At 41.3% G+C, this 24,431-nt stretch overlaps 1 protein-coding gene across 1 annotated transcript in view; it reads left to right on the forward strand.

Annotated features, from left to right (window-relative positions):
* The window catches only part of KLHL14 (kelch like family member 14), a 111,512-nt gene that overhangs the window by 11,769 nt on the left and 75,312 nt on the right, over positions 1–24,431 (forward strand). Inside the window, exon 3 of the mRNA XM_018039795.1 lies at positions 20,670–20,791. Within this exon, the coding sequence (XP_017895284.1) occupies positions 20,670–20,791 (122 nt within the window). The remainder of the gene's footprint in view (positions 1–20,669; positions 20,792–24,431) is intronic.

The raw sequence follows: 24,431 nt of genomic DNA on the forward strand, positions 1-24,431 counted from the left end.
CCCTATGCATGAACAGAGGGTCATTGATACTGTGAGGGAGTTCAGCCAATATTGGTGCCTTATAGAGGCAGAAGTGTGCGGCTTCTTGCAGGGACCAGTTTGGTGGATTGGTTACTATGACAACAGTATCGCTACTGTCAGTGGCAATTTCTATAAACTCCCTGTCTTAAGGTTTTCACAAGGGTTCACTCCAAAATGACATCCTTAGACATGGACTACAGAGTAAAGCTAGGAGATATATGTATGGAGAGAAAGAGAATATGACATAATAGGAGATACAGATAAAAATGTTATGCTATAGTGCAAATATCTTAAACAGTTCTATTGCATAGTAATTAAGACCTAAAAGTCAGACAGATTCAGGTTAAATCCCACCTTGACCACATATAAGCTGGCTCTCCTTGGGCAGTTTACTAAACTTGTTTTCAGATGGCTTATCTATGAAATGTCGATAATGATACCCACCTCCTCAGGGCAATCCTGAACATTGGGTGAAAACATCTACTGTACTTGACATGGTGCCTGACAGTAAATGCATAATCGTTGATAGCTTTTATTTTTATAGACATAATTCTGTTTATATCAATTTGCCCTTCTGTTCCCTTGTTAGGACTCCTACCTCCATACAGGATGTTTATTCTAGAACCGGATTCTCACAGCCTGAGTTCCAAGTGCTGCTTACTCTCACAGTGATGAGGTTTAGCTGGACAGTGTTTGTTTTATCCACCTCTGAGTAGACTGCAGAGCTGAGGCCAGTCTTGAGTCTGGTCCATCCTTTTGATATATCCATGTCAGCAGCTGAAAAAAGTTAGAAAAGCCTCTGTTGATTCAGGTTGAACAGCTTTTCTGAGATGTAATTTACATCCAGCACAATTCACCCATTTAAAAAAGTATACTATTCAATGATTTTTTTTAGTATATTTGTGGTGTTGGCAGCCATCACCACAATTAATTTTATTTTTTATTTATTTATTTTTGTGTATCCTGGATTCCCCAAGTCCACCTTCACTTCTGGGACTAACTGCAAGTTCAGGGGTACTAAGGTTAAGAACAAAGACAAGCCTTTCACCTAGAACATTTTATCACTCCCTCCCCAAAAGACCCCATGAAAGTGAAAGTTGCTCAGTCACATCTGACTCTTTGCGACCCCATAGACTATACAGTCCATGGAATTCTCCAGGCCAGAATACTGGAGTGGGTAGCCTTTCCCTTCTCCAGGGAATCTTCCCAACCCAGGGATTGAACCCAGGTCTCCCACATTGCAGGCAGATTCTTCAGCAGCTGAGCCACAAGGGAAGCCCTAAAGACCTATTAGCAATCAGCCCCCACTTGGCCCTGCCTTTTGCAGCCCTAGACAACCAGTTATCTACTTTCTGTCTCCATAAATCCATAGATTTTCTTATTCTGAACATTTCCAACAAATGGAATCATGCAATATGTGGTCTTTGGGGCTGGCTTCTCTCATGTAGCATGTCTTCAAAGTTCATGCAACAATACTTCATTCCTTTTTATAATTAAATAGTACTCCATTGTATAGATAAACCGCACTTGATCCATTAGTGGATGGACATTTGATTTGTTTCCATTTTTTGCTACTCTGAATAATGCTGCTGTGAGCATTTATGTGTAAGTTTTTGTGTGAACATATGTTTCTCATTTATCTTAGGTATATATACCTAGGAGTGGAATGGCAGGGTCATATTGTATCACAGTTAACACTGAACAAGAGAAACCATCAGATTGTTTTGCAAAGCAGCTGCACCATTTTTCATCACAGTTCCAATTTCTCCACATCCCCACCCACACTTAACACCGTCTTTTTGACTATAGCCATCCTGATTGATGTGAAGTGCTATCTCACTGGGATTTGCATTTCCTTAGTGGCTAATGATGTTGAGAGTCTTTTCATGTGCTTATAGGCCACTTGTATATTCTTGGGAAAAAAAGTTTTATCAACTCCTTTGGCCACTTTTTAGCTGGTCTGTTTTCTTTTTCTTACTGAGTTGATGAAGTCTTTTTGACTTTTTAGGAGGGCTTCTTATGGTTCCTAGGTCAAGCTGGGGCCACCTTCTGCAGGAATTGGGTGTCCTGTTTGACAAAAATGAAAACTAATGCATGCAGATGTACAGTGGAAAATTCTACAAGTACTTTTATGTAGCACATATGTCTATTGTGTAAAATTCTTGGTGTTTAGTGTGGCAGAGGACAGTGTCTGTGGTTGACTTTGATGCTGTTTGTTTTCTTCATGTGATTATTTTGTCTTTATGTTGATTCAGGCATTATATTCCTCAAGTGTAGGAAGATTCCTTGGTGTAGCAAATCTTTTATTCAAAGAAAAAACGTTTATTACTCAAATATTAATTTACACTATCTAAAAGGCAGATCAGAATTTTTATTCAAAAAATTTATATAATAAATTGTGTTTATACAATAAGTGTTTTATTGTGTTATACAATAAGTATTTTAAGGAAATGAGGTAAAATTCTTCGACTGCCAAGACAGTGATAATTCATTAGAACTGCTGCATAAGAAGAAATTAAAAAAGAAAAAAAAACTTTGAAAAACAGATGCTCTCATTTGAAAGGGGATTCAGAAGTGTTCCTTGTGGGGATCAGCAGGAAGCAGCACAGTCCAGAATCTTCAGTCATGGCTGACATGCACCTTCAGGCTTCCCTCCTCCTATCACCAAGGCAGTTTCTGACATGGAAAAGCTAAGTTTATCAGGAGAATGACTTGTCCATTTTTATCTTCCTTTGCTACAGTGTCCTTGCAATTTTCCTTAGGGACAAAAAATATCTACTGCTCTTAACAAGAAATTATTTTGCTACTCTTAGTAGGTTAGGTTACCTCACTCTTATTTTTGGCCATGCCTGGAGGCATGTGGGATCTTAGTTCCTTGATCAGGGATCAGACCCAGGCCCACAGCAATGGAAGAGTGTCTCCCTAACCACTGGACCACCAGGCAATTCCCATAGGTTACTTCACTAACTCTTGCTTTGAGTGTATGGATATGGCAGAATGTTCAGCAAATCGTTTCCTAAGCTTCATGTTTATGCTTCTGGATGGAACAGTTTCTATTTTGATGATCAATCTCTTCAAACAATCAACTTCTTGCTTTCTGTTAAAAGATTTACATGACTACTACACAACAAAGAAGACTCCAGACCACCATCATAGATCTGAGTGCAAAGCAGTAGAAATTTTACCATGGATTTCTTATCTGGTTATTCAAAGGGACAATGTGTTATCAAACTTACAACTTTATGGCTTTTAGTAGCACTACCAACAGATCTCAGGAAAGCAGAGCATCACCTAAATTAGTCACTTTGTGTGTCAAGAAGGCAGACACGTCCTTTCCTTGGCAGAAGTATAGAGTAGATACCTAATTCAAAGTAGTCACTTCAGAACCCTGAGTGGTGGTGGTGCTTTAGTTGCTAGGTCATGCATGTCCAACTCTTAAAACCACATGGACTATTGCCCATCAGGCTCCTGGGTCCATGGGATTTCTCAAGCAAGAATACTGGGGTGGGTTGTCATTCCCTTCTCCAGGGGATCTTTCCAACCCAGGTCTTCTGCATTCAGGCGGATTCTGTACTGACTAGCCGCCAGGGAAACCCTTCAGAACCCCGAGAAGCCTGGCAAATTTCAGCTGTCACCCAGACATTCTTATACTCAAAATTTTAGAAAGAGAATGCAGACAAAGGCAAACTGAAATAAACAGCACTTTGTTGCACTCAAATAAACTGAAGATTTGTGATTGCTCCAGAGTTAGGAAGCAGCCAACAAAACCAGCAGCAAGTAAAAACCCATTCCAAGAAAGGGGCACCCCCTGTATAGGAAGGAGCCCCTCAAGCTTCACAGCAGCCTCATCAAACTGAGAGCCCAGGTTCCAGATACAACAGTCTTTTTGACCTAGAAAGCATGATCTCACCTGAGAAAGATTTTTCTGGAGAATGCTTCCCATATTTTTTGTTGTTTACAGCAAGGAAACTTTAGAATCTGAGAGCATAAAAAAACATTTAAAATTTCTGAAAGCACAAAGAAATTTGTCTGTGGCTTCATAGACATTAATTAGAGTGCCACAAACGCTGATGGGAATCATGGCTCCCCACTCTCTGTATCTGTTCTTATCCCTCCTGGCTGCTTTTCTTCACTGAAACATGGTTAACTATTAATATTTACAGCATGGGCTTCCCAGGTGGAGCTACTGGTAAAGAACCCACCTGACAATGCAGAAGAATTAAGAGACGCGGGTTTGATCCCTGGGTTGGGAGGATCCCCTGGAGGAGGGCGTGGCAACCCACTCCAGTATTCTTGCCTGGAAAATCCCATGGACAGAGGAGCCTGGCAAGCTACGGTCCATGTGGTCGGACATGACTGAAGTGTTTTAGCACGCATGCACGTAAGTAGCTGAGCACCAAGCAGAGGAGGCGATAAGGAGTGTTACCCCATATTCCAAATTCCCTACACAGTGTGTGGGTGGTAAGCTGCTACAAAGTATAGCTCTTGTGTGGCGGAATTCGCCAGATCCTTCCTCCAAGCAGTTGTTAATCAGGACTGCTTTAGTCTGCTTGAGCTGCCATAGCAGAATAACAGGGACTAGGGAACCAATGGGCGGAGGAGCCTGGTGGGCTGCAGTCCATGGGGTCGCTAAGAGTCGGACACGACTGAGTGACTTCACTTTCACTTTTCACTTTCATGCATTGGAGAAGGAAATGGCAACCCACTCCAGTGTTCTTGCCTGGACAATCCCAGGGACAAAGGAGCCTAGTGGGCTGCCATCTATGAGGTCACACAGAGTTAGACACGACTGAAACGACGCAGCAGCAGCAGCAGGGAACTTAAACTGAAATGTGTTTTCTCACAGTTCTAGAGGCTGAAAGTCCAAGATCAAGGTCCGGCAGGGCCGGATGCAGGTGAAGGCTCTCTTCCTGGTGCAGACAGTTGCTTTCTCAGTGTCTCCTCACATCGCCTTTCCTGTGTGTCTAGAGCTGGGGAGTGGGAGGAGGAGGGGGGAGGGGACGCTCTGGAGTCTCTTCCTCTTCTTCCCCGTGGACCATAACCGGCCAGGCTCCTCTGTCCATGGAATTTTCCAGGCAAGAATACTGGAGCAGGTTGCTATTTCTTCTTCCAGGGGATCTTCCCAACTCAGGGATCAAACCTGCATCTCTTGTGTCTCCTGCATTGGCGGGCAGAGACTTTACCAACTGCACCACCTGGGAAGCTCTCTCAAAAGACACCAGTTCTATTAGACAAGAGCCCTACCCTTATGACCTCATTTACCTGTAACTACCTCCTAAAACCCTCATCACCGAACACGATCATGCTGAGAGTTAGGGCTTCAGCATATGAATTTGGAGACAACACCATTCAGTCCATAACAGGGGCCAAGAATAGGACAGAAGGAATTACAAAACGGTTGAAGAAACTAATTGAAATGTTACTTTTCAGCTAGATCTGTACAGGCAAAATTATCTAGGCAGCCGAGCAATTATCCAAGTCAGCAATATATATATAGCTCTTTCAATAATACAAACCTAGAAGAGAAAAAAAATGTAGGCCTGCTTTCCTCCTCCCAAAAAAATCATGCCTAAATCAGTAGTTCTTTGAAGAACCAACCATAGAACTTTGTTCTAACACAGGTCTTCCCAGTCCTACTCTGGAGATTCTAAATTGATCTGGAGCGTGGACTGAGGAACCTGCATTTTCAGCAACATCCCAGGCTGTTTTGCTATGAAAAACAGTGGTTGGCTTCCCAGCTGGTGCTAGTGGTAAAGAACCTGCCTGCCAATGCAGGAGACCTAAGAGACACGGGTTTGATTCCCAGATCAGGAAGATCCCCTGGAGGAAGGCATGGCAACCCACTCCAATATTCTTGCCTGAAGAATTTCCAAGGACAGAGGAGCCTGGCAGGCTACAGTCCATGGGGGTATCAAAGAGTTAGACACGAATGAAGCAACTTAGCATGCATTCATGTGAAAATCAGGCGACTAAACAGATGCTTCTGTTTTCCTGTTTGCTCCATAGACGATGGAAGAAAATAGGGTTGTGATTTACTGGAAGATAAGTTTAAGGAAAATTTGTTGCATTAAATGAAACCTGATTCACTGACATGAGTAAAAAGGATATAAGTCATAGGGCAAGTTATTGGAATAACCAGACTCTAGGGGATTTGTTTCCTGGTGATAAAATTTGGGTACTTGCTGCTCTAGAGAAATTTCAGAATAATCCAAAGCCACACAGTATTGAGTCCACAATGCAGCTTCAGAAACGTGGCGAATTTTCCCAGAATAATTTGTTTCTGCCAATCAGAGATCTGATGATTGAGAAGGATATTGTGGGGGATTGGCTGATCCCGGGGGCCTCAGAGGCTTCTGCGCATGCCCTTTCCTCTGGGGCCTTTGGAGGACCTCCTAGACCCAGCCGGGCCCGTGAGCTAGGGTTTTCTTTAGCATTTAGTCCCTCCAGGCGCGGTGAAGCAGCAAAGAACAGAAAGAACTGGCTCCCTACAGGGAAGGAGAGGAAAAGAAGAGAAGGATAAGAAATTCCTATTTCACCCACCACAGCAGGGTGTCCCTAAGCTGGTTCCCACAAGCCACACCTCATTGTCTCCACAGCACACAGCCCCCAGGCCCACCTCAGTCCCTTGCTGCTTATCTACCCTGAAGTAAGGATAACCTTCTTCATTTCTCTTAACCCCAGGATGATTTCATAACATTATTGTTCCTCTAAAAATAAATTCTGGGCCCACGTGAAAGGTGTCAGCTGCGAATCTCTTATCTCCAAGAGGGATACCTCTTTGTTGCTGTGAATATTCCGAGAGAAGCCTGGGGTAATATATTCAGTTACTAACTAACTTTTCTCCCGTCTCCCTGTATGGCCACTCCTGCAGTGACTTTCCAACCGGAAACAGCCTGCCTGGCAGGAGGCTGGCTCCCGTTCTCAGAACCAGCCTCCTACTTTCCCGGATAAAATCAGTCTCTAGACCCTTGATGTGGGATCAGGCTGTTGTCCTCTTACCCTAAATGACTGAACTTCTGTTTGGAAAAACGTGATTTTGTTAAAACATTCATCTTTATTGTTAGGTCTTGGACTGTCAGATACAAATGACTTCAGCGGGAAATATGTAACATCCTGAACTTTTATTTTCAATGTCATTCTCTGATTTGGGGTCTTTCTGTACTTTTGAGCTCTTCCAAGAAAGAACTCTTGGAAGAAAAGGAAGTCATTCTTTTCTCTTCAAAATGGCAACCAGATGGAAAAGAGGGAGAGAAGTCTCAATAATGATATTGGCTCTAAAGAGGCAGCATAGTCTAATAATTGGCCTTTATCAGGAGTTTGTGTGGAGAAGGCAATGGCACCCCACCCCAGTACTCTTGCCTGGAAAATCCCATGGATGGTGGAGCCTGGTGGGCTACAGTCCTTGAGGTCACTAGGAGTCAGACAAGACTGAGCGACTTCACTTTCACTTTTCACTTTCATGCATTGGAGAAGGAAATGGCAACCCACTCCAGTGTTCTTGCCTGGAGAATCCCAGGGACGGGGGAGCCTGGTGGGCTGCCATCTATGGGGTCGCAGAGTTGGACACGACTGAAGCGACTTAGCAGCAGCAGCAGCAGGGGTTTGCGTGCTAAGTCCCTTCAGTCATGTCCTACCCCAAGGACTGTAGCCCACCAGGCTCTACCGTATTCTCCAGGTAAGAATACTGGAGTGGGTTGTTGCACCCTCCTCCAGGGGATCTTCCCAGCCCAGGGATCGAACCCTCATCTCTTATATCTAACCTACATTGGCAGGTGGATTGTTTACCATTAGTGCCACTTGGGAAGCTCCATTAGAGGGTTAGACATAGGCATTACTTACGTGTCTGCCCCTGGCATGAGAAGGATGCTTTATCTGCCTTTGTCACTAAGAGCTTGAATCACTGCTTGGCGACAGGTTGCACAGAACCATATCTCTCTTGAGCAAGAAGAAAAGTTTTCTCCTGTTACACAAACATTGGTGTCCCTCCCAATGTGTTGGTGGCATCTGTGATAGTGAACAGGGAGATCCCCACCTATCACTTGGAGGCAGACAGATTAGTCTCAGAGGTCATACTTGCCACAAAACTTCCACCCAGGAATGGGCACGATTAATGAGATGCTATTCCATTGCAATTCACGCTCTTTAGAAGAAAGTCACTAAGTACTTGGTGTTAGAGATAGGGATTATATAGGTAAACAAGCAAAGAAGGTATTCAACTGTTTCTAGTTACTAAAGGAAACTTTAATCTGGGGGTGGGCGGGGGGAAGGGGGGAAAACGCTGAGTATTAAATATGGAGTTGGGTGAAAGCCGATGTCCCTCATGATGCCAAGGTCCAGGAGTACAGTGTGAATGCTGTGTACGGTATAAAGACAGACCCATCCGGCTTATGAACTAAGCCTTGGGGAGACTTACTTTTCATGGATTCAGATGAAGACCTTAAGACATTTTTGTCATACCTGCCTCTGCCATCATGATCTGGTCTATAGCTTTAGTATCTGGAGAAATGTGGCAAAAACATTAGCAAACTACCCCACCCTGCCAGTCAGAGGATGCGGTTCTGGTTTCTTCTGTTTATTACAGTGCATCCTCAATTATCATTTACCTGCCTCTGGTAGGATGTGAAACATTTCAAATGGCCCATAAGAAACCATTTTTTTAATTTATTTTAATCTTTAGGTAAAATAACAGTGACATTCTGAGATCAGTACGTGTCAGTAAAGATTTGAAGAAGAATTCGCTAGCGTGCTACAGGGGCAGGAGTGAGAAGTAAATGGATGGGAAGATAGTTCGTTACAATTGTAACATGTAAAACTCCAGTCATTAAATATATCGAGCTTCTCATGGTCAAACATATAAGAAGTAGTTGAGTTGGAATGTGACTAGTTTTTCAGATGTTCAGATTTTAAAGTCCCAATTTCTTCTGTTTATTATGGTATCTTCTTAACTATAGTCTGCCTGCCCCTGGTAGGATGTAAGACATTTCAGAGAGTACATGAGAAATCCTTTTTTTATTTATTTTAATCATTAGGTATTACTATATCTTAACATGTATTAGAGAAAAGCAACCATGAAGCCCATGATTCATAAATATAATTGCTAGACCCATGATTCTCAATATTGGTTGCATATTAGAATCATACAGAATGCTTAAGATTTTTTAAGACAACACCAATGCTGGTGCCACAGTGGGTCATGAAATTAGAATCTCTGAGAGGTGCTCCCACCCTAAATATTTCATGAAAGCTCTCCCAGGTGATTGTAAAGAGCAGCCACCATTGGGAACTGCTTGAATAGACTAGAATTAAGCATTTCAAAGTGATCAGTTTTAAATAAAATATTAAGTAAATAATATACAGATAAGGCAGAGAGCATGAAGATACTATATTGTGCTAATAACTGGAGTTCAGTAACTTATCTCTGTCATGGGTAGCTCTCATTCTGGGAGGCAACACTGACCCTAGGTAGCACATTAGATTTGGGGGCTAATCAATAAGACTGTCTGTTTTCCAATATGTCACCCTCTGACTCTTCCATGTTTTGGTTCAGAAATGTAACTTTTCTTCTTTCCCTTTTGCCTTTTGGCACCCCCATCAACACACCCACCTTACTGGACCTTAAAACAGATGAGGGGAAGAAGGATGATAAGAACCTATAATGTCATGTTACTAGATAGTGGGATTGCAAGTGACTTTGACTCCTTTTACCAGTTTGTTCTTTCCTTCATCACTTCTTCATTCCTACAAGTATTTATTGAGCACCTATCACATAGTACTAAGTCCTTTGTCTGTTTAAGTAAACTTAGAATTTTTCTCAGTAAGAATGTGTTGTCTTTATGATATGATCAAACAAATCTTATTAAAGTCACTTCCATTTTAGGAAAACTAAGGGAAAGATTGGAGAAGGCAATGGCACCCCACTCAAGTACTCTTGCCTGGAAAATCCCATGGATGGAGGAGCCTGGTGGGCTGCAGTCCATGGGGTCACTAGGAGTCAGACACGACTGAGCGACTTGACTTTCACTTTTCACTGTCATGCATTGGAGAAGGAAATGGCAACCCACTCCAGTGTTCTTGCCTGGAGAATCCCAGGGATGGAGGAGCCTGGTGGGCTGCCATCTATGGGGTTGCACAGAGTCAGACACGACTGAAGTGACTTAGCAGCAGCAGCAGCAAGGGAAAGATTGAGGGCAAGAGGAGAAGGGGGTGTTGGAGGATGAGATGGTTAGATAACATCACTGACTCAGTGGACATGATTTTGAGTGAACTCTGGGAGACAGTGAAGGACAGGGAAGCCTGGCATCCATGGGGTTGCAAAAAGTCGGACACAACTTAACAACTGAACAAAGACAACAAATACTGTATAGTCCTCCCAGGTAGCTAGTGGTAAAGAATCTGTCTGCTAATGTGGAGACACAAGAATTGCGGGTTCCATCCCTGCATCTAGAAGATCTCCTGGAGCAGGAAATGGCAACCCACTCCAGTGTTCTTGCTAAAAGATTCCATGGACAGAAGAGGCTGGAGGGCTACAGTCCATACACAGGGCATCAAAGAGTCGGACATGACTGAACGACTAAGCCCAGAAAGTACTGTACATGGCTGACATTCTCCAGTCACCATGTAGCTGCTGGGAGAAAGGGGTGACCTAGTGTCATAAGTTGAGAAGTGAAGGCATTTTCAGCCATACTTGAAAATCACAGAAGGGTTGCGTGAGAAAGCCCTAGAGATATTTCCTCTGTGAAACGGAGGAAATAAAACCCATCCTGGGGCACTGGAAAAGGTGTCCAAGCCCCTTTTCCTCTATTCTTTCATCTGTTAAATGGGGATAATGGTACTCTGTGTTTTCCTGCCTCAGAGAGGCATTAGCAGGTCTATTTAAAGGCTCTTCGAAGGAAAGCTGCTGTGTAATTACCAAGAACAGCTATGATAAAGAAACCTAAATACAACATCAAATCAGCTGGAACACGTTCTCCGGGGAGTTTACTTCTCTGGAAAAAATTTAAGAAAAGGTAGCAGCTCTCCTCTGGGGACTTTTGGGTACCTTTCTAGCTGGAAGTTTAGGGAAGGCTAGCTGATTTGCAAAAAGTCTCCTTCTGGCCGCTGATACAGGATCTTCTTCTGTTTACTTTTCCCCCAGAGTCTAAGCAGTTTCCTTCTTAAATTTATCTTTCATGTTTTTTCAGATCTTAACTCAGAAACAATTTTATTCCTGAAAAGAATCTCAAGCAAGGCACTTACCTATGAGAAAAAGAGAGAGATAAAGAAAGAAAAAGGGAGGTTATAACGTGGAGGATATATGTATTTTACAGAGGATAAGCGATGGGGAATTCCTTGATAATTTATAAAAAAGAGGACTGACGTAATTGATCATTACTGTCAGGCTTTGCTGAAATTCATTTGACAAAGCATGTAGGTTAGATTAGAAGGGAGCAGAAGCTCACAAAGCAAGGACATCACAGTTAAAACAGCTCCAGAGAAAGCCAACCCAGCTGAATCAGGTTACTGGCAGTTTGGTTGAAATGAAGAGATACATATTTTCATATTGGTTGATTAACAATGTTATGTTAGTTTCATGTGTATAACAAAGTGATTGAGTTACACATAGTACATGTATCTATTCTTTTTCAAATTCTTTTCCTAATTAGGTTGCCACAGAATATTGAGCAGACTTCCCTGTGCTCTACAGTAGTCCTTATTGGTTATTCATTTTAAATATAGCGGTGTATACGTGTTACAGCTCCAGAATCCATAAAGCATTGGGCTTGATAGAACATTGACTATAGCAGGAAAATGAGAGAAGAGTCAAGATTACTGTAAAATCTGGTGACTTGGATATCATAAGGTTTGGAGACTTCCTTAACGAGGAGCTGGCAGCCAGGAGTGAGTGGGTTGAATTTATGAATGAGATCTAGACCAATACCATTGCAGGAAGCCCAGTGTTTTTTATATTTTTGTTAAACTTGCTTATGCAGTAAATATTCTGACTGCTTATAAACAATGCACCTATAGTATCTGAAAAGGCTTCCAAGCAATAAAAGAAAATGCCAAAATTCCAAAGATGCATTTTCAAATGAGTGCTTTATAAGGTTAATAAATGATGCATAATAATAATAGTTGCCATTCATCGATTGATTACTATGTGTTCGGTGCTCAGTCACTCATTCGTATCCTATTCTTTGCAGCCTCATAGACTGTAGCCCGCCAGGCTCCTCTGTGGAATTTTCCAGATAAGAGTCCTGGAGTGGGATCATTTCCTACTCCAGGGAATTTTCCTGACCCAGAGATCGAACCCATGTCTCCTGAGCCTCCTGCATTGACAGGAGTATTCTTTACCACTAGCACTACCTGGGAAACCCTGATTACTATGGGACTATATAAATATTTTCCATATGCAACTCAGATGTCATCTGGTGGCTTTTCAGATCTGCTAAAAATCTGGTAAATTTGTTACAGACCCCTCCAATCCCATGGCCTGTGGAAATTCAAAACCTAGTTTCTGTGAATCCTGGGGCGGAGGTGGGGGGGAGGGGGTGGCAGGGGAGGCGGTGGGGGCGGAAGTGGTGTTTACATCTTCCCAGTTTTTGCTGCCTCTCAGGTCACTACCATACATTATTACTGTATCACTAGATATGAAATGCCTCCTTGACTCAATGCTTGTGTAAAATACTAAGCCATTCTAGGGTTAGCAAAGTTCACCAAAGTTGAAAAGTCATGGGAACAGTTAAAACTTCTTCCTGTCTTCTCCAGTCTCTCTCTACTGGATTATGTTGGGAGCATCAATTTTGTCTCTGCTCACTGTGCAGAGGCATCCATCTTTAAAGGCAAGAGCAGCACAAAATGCTTTTCCTTTGCTGAAGAGACTGGCTGTAGAAGGTGATTCTATTATTTATGAGTCGCAGCCATTTCTTTTCAACCATTACGCTTAGATGACTTTAACACTCAAAACATTCCCACTTTACAGATGAGGCAACTGAGGCTTCAAGGTGTTGAATACCAGCCTAAGGTAATACCTTTATCATATCTGAAGTGGTAAAAAAGAGAACTTAAATCCAGATCTGGCTGACTCTTAAAACTAACTTAGCCTGGGGCTTCCTTGGTGGTCTAGTGGTTGAAAATCTGCCTGCTAAAGCAGGAGACACAGGTAGGATATTTGGGAGGATCCCACGAGCCTCGGGGCAACTAAGCCCTCAAGCCGTAACTATTGAGCCTGTCCACATAGAGCCCATGCTCCGCAACAAGAGAAGCCGCCGCATTGAGAAGTCTGCTCATTGCAACTAGAGAGTGGCCTGCATGCAGCAATGAAGACTCAATGCAGCCAAAAATAAATAAATCTTAAAAATATTAAAATTGGCTTTTGAAGGATGGAATAATTATCACCTACAGGTGGCTCAGGTAATATTTATCTACAGGTAAAGAATCCGCCTGCCAAAGCCAGAGACTCAGGAGACATAGGTTCTATCCCTGGGTCGGGAAGATCCCCTGGAGAAGGAAATGGCAACTCACTCCAGTATTCCTGCCTGGAGAATCCCATGGACAGAGGAGCCTGGCAGGCTGCAGTCCATGGGGTCGCAAAGGTCAGACACGACTGAGCATGCACATACTTACCCCCATTTACACTGCCACTTCAAAACTGCTTAGTTTTTCCATTATATATTTATTTAAAACATACACACACTTCTAAAGACCGTATATGGGGAATTACAGAGTAAAAATTCAAATATTTATGTATCATTTCAGAGAGAATGAGTTGGGATAATTAAAATATGTAAACAATGGAAATGTGATGCTATTGTTTTTAAGTAATAAAATTTTGACGGGGACATGGGATACTCGCTTGTCAACCTGCAAATTAAACAAAAGAATTGCTACACTGATGATATGGCAATGATGGGAAGGAGAAGGACAAAGAGGAAAGTGATGGTGATAGATAGCATTTAATTAGCACTGTTATAAATGGTTTACATGTATGTGTGTTTGTATACATACATACATACATACGTATATATAGGGTTTTTTTTTTTTAGCCCTGAGAGTTAAACAAACCTATGCTTTAGATCTATTCTTATCCAATTTTATAAACGAGATTCAACAGGGCAAAGAGGCTAGCCCAAGGTCCCTCATTTCAGAATGTGTGTATGGTAAGTTGCTTCAGTTGTGTTCAATTCTTTGCAACCCTATGAACTGTAGCCCGCCAGGCTCGTCAGTCGTGTTCAATTCTTTGCAACCCTATGAACTGTAGCCCGCCAGGCTCATCTGTCCATGGGATTCTCCAGGCAAGAATACCGGAGTGGGTTGCCATGCCCTCCTCCAGGGAATCTTCCCAACCCAGAGGTTCAACCTGCTTCTCTTAAGTCTCCCGCATGGGCAGCTGGGCTCTTTACCAGTAGCACCACCTGGGACGCCCCATCTCAGGAGAGTGGAAGCCAAACGTCTCGCTAATTGTGAGACCTACACCCTTAACAACCAGGCTGTCCTGCTTGGAGAATCATGATATTTCCAATACATGTCCCCACTAGGATGGAAGTAACTACCAAGAGGAATAGGGAATTTATTCCTCTTGTTCACACTATGATCTTTAGTGTTTAAAACACAATAAAAACTGGAACATAGTAGAAACTCAGTAATTGTTAAATGACAGATGAAACAAAGCCTCAATCAGTAGAGGATATACAAGCATTTAAAAAGAGTCATGCATTGATGTTTAAAATACTTAACTAAAAGAAATACAGGATAGGGGAAAAACTGACTTAAATACCTGGCTTGTCTTGCTTTAAAAAAAAATCTGTATTTGTAATCAGCTGGAAGCTGTACAGGAACCAACACTGTGCCATGCCAGCTGAAAGACCATTGTCATTTTGGAAAGCCTTAAAACAAGTATGTCCATCACATATTGTATTTGTAATATGTGTACATTTCTGACCTTCACATTTTTTAAAGGGACAGTGATTGTCTAGAATACACTCAGGAAGGTGAACAGCATAGTAAAGAAAATTAAAACTTTTTCAGAAAGAAAGGGAAATTTTCAACATGGAAAAGAGAAGACACATAGCAACTATCTTCCAGTATTGAAGAAGTGCCGTGACAAAGAGCCAGGCACTTGTTCTTTTTCCCTGAAAGACTTTTCAGCTCAGCATCAGGAGAAGAAAAAATAGATTTAACACAACAGTCCAATAGCTTTCCACAGTAGAGTGCATTTGAAAAACTAAGATCCATTTCCTTATAAATTTCCAAGTTAATAAGAATGTTTACTTATTTTAAAAAAAAAAAACTATGGAAAGGATTTCTACATTGTATAGAAAACTGCAGCAAATGAATGGCCTGAAGTCTGGCTGTGTGTCAGAATCAGCCAGAAAACTGTGACATTATAGATTTTTAAGACCTTATCCCACTGAAACATAACTTCCGGAAATTGAGACCTAAGAATTTAACTCAAAAATCTGATTTTTTTTAATCCCCTCAGGTGATTCTGATGACTTTCCAGGTTTGGGAATTGCTGAAGAAGACGAATTTAAACATCTCTTTTAATTCTCTGACTTAATGATTCTTCAGGATACTGCAGAACATTTTCTTTAATAAATAGTTGAGAATGATTTGTCATCTCTAAAAAGAAGCCTAAATGTATGTGGGTGGCTCTAAAGTGCCAGCAGACCAACTGACTTCTTAAATTGGTTAAAACTCTTCTTGCAACCTAGTTAATAAAAACTTTTTATATGTATCCTGCGAAGGAAAACTTTACCTGGCCTGTTTCCCAATTATTAAAGTTCCAAATCACTGAAATATAAATAAATGAGACTTTACCATACTTAGAACACCAGTATGATGAAAAATTTGTTTATACCAGGAGATTTTAGGTTATTCTTCAATCATTCATCCCCGGAACCAAAGTACCTATGCGCGCGAGCACACACGCATACATACGCGCACACACGCACAAATGTGACACATGGTAAATGTTGGGTGATTACCGAGCTGGAACAAAGGAGACCTTCAAATTCCATTGCCTTTCTAACCTTATATTTTTCTAAGCAGGAATCTAAGAACCCAAAAGCATCCAAATTGTATTATTAATCATGACATTCTCAGCTCTTTAAGTTTCTCTAATTACTTACCTTTTAAATGTATTACTTTGGTCTAGGAAGTGCAAAGATGAGGAATGAAAATAAATATTTTTAAAATATTAACAGACTTAAAGAGAACAGATTAAGTTTGGCTAAATTACTTTCCTATGTAAAGAGCTTCTAAAAAGTATACTATGTTGCCATATAAAGGAACTCTATTGCAATATTGTAGATTTTGTCTAATCTAAAATTAAACCTGTAAAGCTCTACTGGAATTGTTTAGAAGAGAATAATTGAAGGCCCCCTCAGCAAGTTAATTCAGGTCCTTCTAATTTTACTTTTCTAGTTCACAAGGTATCTTTTTTCATGGTGTTTTCAAGTTGAAGTTCACACACATCAAATGAATGGCGTGATAATCAGAGGTTTCAATATCTGATATGCATTCATTATTATCTGTCATTATTGTGATTGTCACTATTATAATTGCACACTGTAAAAAGAATGGGAGCTTTTCCACAGGAATTATTCACGTGTATTAGTTTCTAGGAGTAATTGAATAGTTGACATTGCATTTATATCAAAGTAAAATATGTGTTGGTTTTTCTCATTTGTTTTATTCTTAAGAAAGAAGAAATGTAGAGTAATCTCTATTAGGTCTCTTTATTTGGCTCTTTATTTAAAGGTTCACGGTTTTATGTCATGTCCAAAGTATATTTTCTTATAACAAAGAAATGGCTTAAAGACAGCCATTATAATTTAATTGATAATTTTCTAAGGACATACAATTATAAGATAACAGCTAGGTAGTGAAATCCTCTTAATTAGCTTGTATTTATATATATGAACTCAACAAGAATCTCAGTGAAAAATACCACTTTTCTTTTTTAACTAATCAGGTTTGGCATAATGAAATAAAGCCCACGCTGTACTGTCAATACTAAAGATTGATTTAATAATCATTTACCTTAGAGTCTACATAGAACATTTCACTTCATTGTTTCATATAATCCTCATGCAGATCAGATATTACTCCTCTATTTAAAGATAAGAAAACATAGGCTCTAAGAAGCTGAGTAATTTATACAAAGTCACTCTGCTAAATCACAAAATTAGCCCTAGAATCCAGGTCACCTGGGTCTTAACCAGAATTTATGTTAAAATAAAAAAATTTTAAGTGATTTGAATTTTAAAAAGATCAGTGACTTGGTAGTTAGAAGATCTAGGTCTGAACACTGTTTCTGCCACTTTATTTGACTCTAAGAACTTTCTTACTCCCATTGAGTGAACTATACCTAAGACAGTGCCATTCTGAGAATCAATGGAGAAAAGGCCAAGAAAACCACTCAAATGCATTTTGTTGTTTCATGTGTTCTGTGCCGTGCTGCTTCTCACATGCATTTGCTTTCTGTATGATTCACCTTCACAAGGTAGAGTATTAAACTTTGTTTAGAATTAAATAGTGTTAATATCAGGTTGGAACATGGAGTAACATAAGCTTTAGGAACAAAATACTCCAAGTAAGAAGGCCATAAATTGAATGAATGATGGTATAAATGTAACAGTCCAAAAGCTTTAGAATATGTCTTCACTCACCAGGGAGGTCACTGTAATGACCTCAGAGCACTGTTCTCTTACAGAAAGCACGCAGCCAATGGGGGATTTCCTTTCCTTCCATGTAATTCTTCAGAAGGCCTGGCTGGTTCAGAGACGTGTCCTAGTTGATGTGGAGTCTCTCCTAGCTGCTTTGCCAGCTAACCCTTTGAGTCGTGTCTTTGCTGGCAGGATGGCAGTTGTTACCGTTTGCCAGCTGATCAGTGGCTTATGAATTGATAATCCCAGTCCAGTTTGTAGGGGACAGAAAGGACAAAGACTCTCCATCTTCTTTGGGCATCTTCTTTGGCTCTTTGGGCAGAAATGACAAAGACCCTTGATCCTTTCCTCATCTGGAGAGATGGTCCGTCTCAGGAGATATTGAAAACCACCAGTGGGACTGGTCCAGGGAAACTGGCCTTATCAGTGAATGAAACACCCTTACTTGAGCATCATTTGACATATGCATTTACCTCCCTTTGTCACTCCTGAAACACATTTTTTAAAGCTGTACATTTATTTAAATATTAAAGCAGAGACCAAATTACCATGTGGTAATTGACTTTGGTCATACCATTCCAGTGAATCCTTGCCTCTATGTCTAATGGGTAGACATTGGTCCATCTACCCCTACTTTTGGGCTTCCCTGCAGACTTAGATGGTGAAGAATCCGCCTGCAATGCGGGAGACCTAGGTTTGATCCCTGGGTTGGGAAGATCCCCTGGAGGAGGACACGGCAACCCACTCCAGTGTTCTTGCCTGGAGAATCCTCCTGGACGGCGGAGCCTGACGGTCTACGGTCCGTGGGGTCTCAAAGGGTCGGCCACAACTGAGCAGCAAAGCACAAGCACGCCTGCTTTCAGTCTAGAGCATGTCCACGTGTCAGATCACAGTCTAAAAACACAGTTGATGTCATCTTGTACTCACAGAGTGGTTGATTATTCCGGCTAAAACTGCAGAACAACAAAAAATAGTCATATATTAGTTCTGTAACCAGACATTTTGGAGATGATATGGCACGTGAATTATGTATTATTTGCAAGTAAAAGAGAGATATGTATTCCACTGAGTTTCCTTAACCCTTCTCAACAAACCTCCCTAATGACTGAAATCCTCAAAATATGGAGCTTTTTGCTATTGTTTTTGTTTTCCAACTACTGATCTATATGATCACGTTCATATAGGTATAGCCTGTATGATGGCCTTCCCTTGTGGCTCAGTTGGTAAAGAATCCGCCTGCATTGTGGGAGCCCTGGCTTCAATCCCTGCGTTGGAAAGATCCCCTGGGGAAGGGAACGGCTACCCATTCCAGTGTTCTGGCCTGGAGAATTCCGTGGACTGTATAGTACCTGGGGTTGCAGAGAGTCCTGGGCACAACTGAATGACTTTCACTTTCACTGCTGATCTATAAGATATATGAGTATAGTTCCAAAGTACTTCAACATCAAAATAGTTGAGTTTATTTTTGTTTGTGACAAAATTAATATCATAAGCTGATATCACATTAAATATTCTACAAATACAGCTGCCTCCAGGCATGAGTCCCAACTACGAGTTTCTCCAGAAAGTGTTTTTTTTCTGATGAGCCATACATGAAGCATTCAATGGCGCCAGCGTTTCATTAAAGGAATTCTCTTGTTCCCTTCCTTCCCATGGAAATGTCATTAACTGTATTAAGTTAACTCTCTGAATGTTAGGTTCTTAACCAACAAACAGCGCTTCTCCACAAGGGCATACTTCGCCAAGCATCCTTGAATCAGAACAACCGTGATGAGCATGTAAGCATAGATTCGGAGCCACACAGTGGGTGGTGATCATATTTAAGAGGAACCCGTTTACATTTATTGACTTACTCCCTCCATCATGGTTGTTGCATTTCTTCCACCACCACCTTCAGCCTTTCAGGTAAATGAGAAGTTCAATTATATGTAAAGCGACCGTTAAATCAGCAGGGCCCTTGTGGGGGTCTGGGCCTCCCCTTCTCCCTCCAATCGCAAGTGAGCTCGATCCATTACTGTTCCCAGGATCGTACATCCATCAGGTCAAGTGTGCAGGGCAGGGTGCATCTTATAGCTTTTACTGCATATGAGATGTTGCAGGCCTGTTCTCAGGAACTGCCAGGCAGCCTGGGAATCACAGTCACGGTTAATAGCAGCGAATTGCCAGCTCTTGATGGGTGGGTAGTCACTCCTTTCAGTGGTTGCCCCCTGGGGGGAGAAGGTAGAAAAACAGAGGGAGGGAATTAGAGTGACTTTGCACAGTTGAGCAAGTTCTTGCCGCTGGATCAGTGGCAAGCATTGGCAGGGCTCCGCTCTGGGGAGGCTCAGAACAACCTCACAGTCTCATTTTTACCAATTGGTGCTGCTGTGTTGCCAGTGGTGACCAGGGATGGGGGAAGGGAGAGGAAGAGCTGGGAAGAGCATGAAGGCAGAAGTCTCAGCTAAATTAAACAAAAAGTCCTATTGGCACTGGTGAACCCACCCCAGTTAGCCCCTATGCTACTAATTGTACCAAACTGGTATTTGAAGTTCGCTGCGTGATTAAAGAGTTGGCTCACAAACTCTCTGCATAACCTTAATTTTTTCAAGGTTCTTTGAGTGGAGAATGGTTTATAATAATGATTTTGACTAATACGATTTTTGACATGCAACTTTAATGCTTAACCTTAGTACAACTCCAGAGCATTTCATGTGTACTCAGCTGTAAAGAGTGATGATTTAAAGGGATAATATAAGAAAAAGGTCGTTCTAGAATGAACCTCTAACAAATTGCATAAAAGGAGCTTATTATTCCTTGAGTATGGGGATATGCCGTGCTTCTGATCATTTCTTTGCTTGGTTCAAAAAAAAAACTTTCGTTGAGAATGAATGGGAAAAGAAACAGAAAAAAATGAAATAGAAATCTGCAGGCAGGGAACATTCTTTTGACGGTTATGATTTTGTTGCCACTAAAAAGGCTCCATAATAATGTGGTTATTCATCTCCTCTTTTGTTTTGGGTGAAGAATTCGCTCTAACAAGAAAATGCTGTTATTGGTCGGTGGATTGCCTCCTGGGCCGGACCGGCTTCCCAGCAATCTGGTTCAGTACTACGATGATGAAAAGAAGACCTGGAAAATCCTCACAAGTGAGTGCCTTTCTTTCTTTATTTACCCACCTATTTATTTCAACGTAGAGCTATCTCGATGAATTCAAAAACATGGTTAATCAAATTAGACATTTTATTGATTTGTTACGCTTTGGAAGTCTGTGAATGTATCACGAGAGGTCTAGAGTGAAAGACTAAATTAACATTGCAGAGGTGGCCAATTGGGTAGTGGGAAGAGGTTTAAATGAAAAACTGGCCTAAAATCACTGCACCGAGTTGGTGTGTCTGCTTGTGTTTCTTTCAAGAGAAATTCTTCAGTTATGTTTTTGCTCTTTGAAAAGGGAAAGCTTGCTGAACAGCAGTCAGCTAGTAAATTTCCTCAGGTCCAAATGGTTGCTGAGTTCATTGTCTCTGTAATTAACATTCGGTTTGCTTTAGAGGCATCTTTGCTCATTAACCTTTAGGCTGTGGTCCCCAGTCTTTAGAAAACCACCCCCTTCCCCTGCGCCACTTGCTCCCATGTCCACTGTTCGAATGGACAGAGATACCCCAGTCCTAACCCGACTGCATTAAATTGTGCTTGCAGACTTCCACCCAAGATTCTTCTCCTCCCTTCCTTAAAGGGTGATTGTGTTTTACAGCAAACCTCTTGCCTTGGGCACTGAGATTTGGAACTTATTGTTACATCGGTTATGATTCCCAATCTGACTCGGTCATGGAATCAAAAATCATCGTTTCTTGAGTGCAGCAGGCTGTGTGCACCAGTCCCCTTGTGGGCACAGTGGCTGCACTGGTCAATAAAACTAAATTTTAACTGTCAAAATTGCCCAGAGCTGTATAGATAAAATAATAAATGAGCAATTTTGATCCATAAATCAAAGCCATATATTTAAAATCTGCGAAAGTGAAAGTTCGATTTCCTTGTTGCATGTGTCTTTTGAAGCAGTTATGTACTTTAGCAGATTTTTTAAAAAGTCGTTTCCTCTCCTCTTATGGAAAGCCCTTTAAAATAATAGAAAGAGGACAACAGTTTGCCCATAAATGCAGGAGAGGTGTAGAAGCATGTGAGGTGCTGCTTGGAATAATACAGTTCGCAGCTGGCTTACTCCAGCAAACCTGCAGACCTGCAGTAGCATTGTCCAGAAACTGCAATGGGAAGGCTCCCTGGACACCGACATACTCTGGTTGTTACGTAATGAGGTAGTGAAGGGTAAGTTAGAGATACCCTCAAATGATATTCATTCTCTTTTTGACAAAATACTGTTCATAGTAGTTGAAGCATCTGAATGAGTGAGCCTGATGCTGGGAAAGATTGAGGGCAGGAGGAGAAGGGGGTGACCAGGGATGGCTGAATGGCATTATCAACTCAATGGACATGAGTGTGAGCAGACTTGGGAGATAGTGAAGGACAGGGAAGCCTGGCATGCTGCAGTTCACGGGGTCGCAAAGAGTTGACATGAGTGACCAAGCTGAGTTTTTCAAGATGCATCAGAAACTCAAGCTAAAGTAAAACCAAAGAATCAATTTTCTGATATCTGATCAATAGAGAAGGTCTACACAGAATGAGAGGTGGATACCCAGAGGAGGCGAGAGGGAAGAGGAAGGTAGATTCTTGATGAAAGAGGACAAAAACAGAGGCCAGGGGACAGGGAGATATTAGACCCAAACAATAAATGATATTCACTCACAAATACATCTCTTTTCCCAGGTACATCAGGCAGGGTCCAATTATCTAGTGGCTTGAAGGCCTTCATTAAAGGCAAAAAGATAATTTAAAACATTATGAACAACTTATGAAGAGTCTTATGTCTGTTTCAAGCCTTGTTCAGAAAGAGAGTGCTCATCCAGTTTATTGTTCAACATGGGAAGCTTAGAGTCTGAAATGGGGATCTGTTTATTCTTCTGGGACAACAGGTAGGACCAGAACATAGGGTCACCCTACTTCAGTTCCTCATATTGCCTGATTAACTCTTTACTTAGTGAGGTGCAGTAAGAAAGCATGAACTTGAGTTGGTCATACCTAGGTTTGAACCCCTGTCTGTGACCTTGAGCAAGTCATGTAAATGTCTTGAATAATGGCTTATTCATTCTGTCAGCATCCTCTGAGTATTGTTAAAATAAAATTGTGTTAGTAAATCATCAAGCACACAGCAGGAACTCAAAAAATTGGAAATGTTATTGCTATTGTTGTAACACTACTACCAATATTGGTACAAGGACTGGATGTACCTTTGTACTTTCGAGGTATCAGTCAACTCAAACTCTCCAAGTGGAGGGGAGACAAATTACGTCGTAACAGAGCCAGGACTAAATCACCACTTTGACGTAGAGAGACCATTTTCTCTAGTTTTCATGCGTTGAACGTAGACATCTTCAGACTGAAGAGTAAAAGACAAATGGGTTTTGTTGACCTCATCAGATTTGAAATTGGAAGGAAATAAAGACATTAATGTGTAGAAAAGTTCTAACAGAAACATGTTCAAAACTCTTGGATCTTTTTTCCTATACTCAGGAAGGCTCATAACTTTTGAAATAAATGTCTGCTCTACTGATACTCTTCATTTCACTGGGCTTGCACTTTAAGAAATCAAGTTTATTACCTTCTGGGCTGTGACTACACGGTCCCATGTGAAAGCATATTTTTCAGGTTTATGGGAGAAATATAGACAGTCTGTTTGGATGATTTCTGCTGCTGGTTTGTAATTTTTAATTAAGGCATCTTATTTGACTAAATATGTCAATTTCCACACTGTTGGGGCCATCTAACCCCATGGGACTGTAGCTGTCATTTCATGGACTTCAGGTAAGAATACTGGAGTAGGTTGCCATTTCCTCCTGCAGGGGATCTTCCTGATCCAGGGATCGAACCTGCATTTCCTGCCTTGCAGCTGCGCCACTAGGGAAGTCCCCAGTAATAAGTGAAAAAGTGTTTTCTTACTTTATAAGAAGGTGTCCAAATTCTTCCCAAATCTAATGAAATATTAGGGATTGCAGAACTGCTCATGGTCATTTTCTTTGACCCCAAAGAACTGCTAAGCCAGTTGGCAGGGAGTTGAAGATGCCAATTAATGCTTGCAGACAGTTCCTGGTGTGGAGTCTGCTTATGTACTGAATGACTTTCTTCATAAGAACTAACAAATAAGTTAACCAGCGGAAACCTAAAATCTGAGATTACCTAGAGCCTGTGAATCATAGAATCCTTTGCCCACTTGACTTGAGCATTTCTAGCCTGTCTCACAGACATGCTTTTTTTCAGAAGGATGTCATCCCCAGGTGGGTGCACAGATGCCCACTTATGGGAGTCATACCCCTTACACATGTATAATAAGAAAAAGAAGAATTAAGAAGAAAGTCAGTCACAACTTTCTTTACCTCTTATTCTGTTGTGTTATTTATGTTTTAGAAACTCTATCTGAAGGGGTCCACAAATAACAATAAATTGAATATGGTGGAGGTCAGTGGAAGTGAAAAGGTGGTTCTACCTAACATAAAGAAAACAAAATTCAATAGTCTAGCTAGCCAGTGGCTTGGTCTACCCAAACAGCAAAGGGAACACTTATTCTCCCTGAAAAGACTGTTTTGGTAACATGCTAACACAGCCTTCATTTTTATCTTTCTCAAAAAAAGACTGTTTTGGTAACATGCTAACACAGCCTTCATTTTTATCTTTCTCAAAAAA

This window comes from Capra hircus, chromosome 24 (assembly GCF_001704415.2).
Source record: "Capra hircus breed San Clemente chromosome 24, ASM170441v1, whole genome shotgun sequence".
Taxonomy (NCBI): Eukaryota; Metazoa; Chordata; class Mammalia; order Artiodactyla; family Bovidae; genus Capra; species Capra hircus.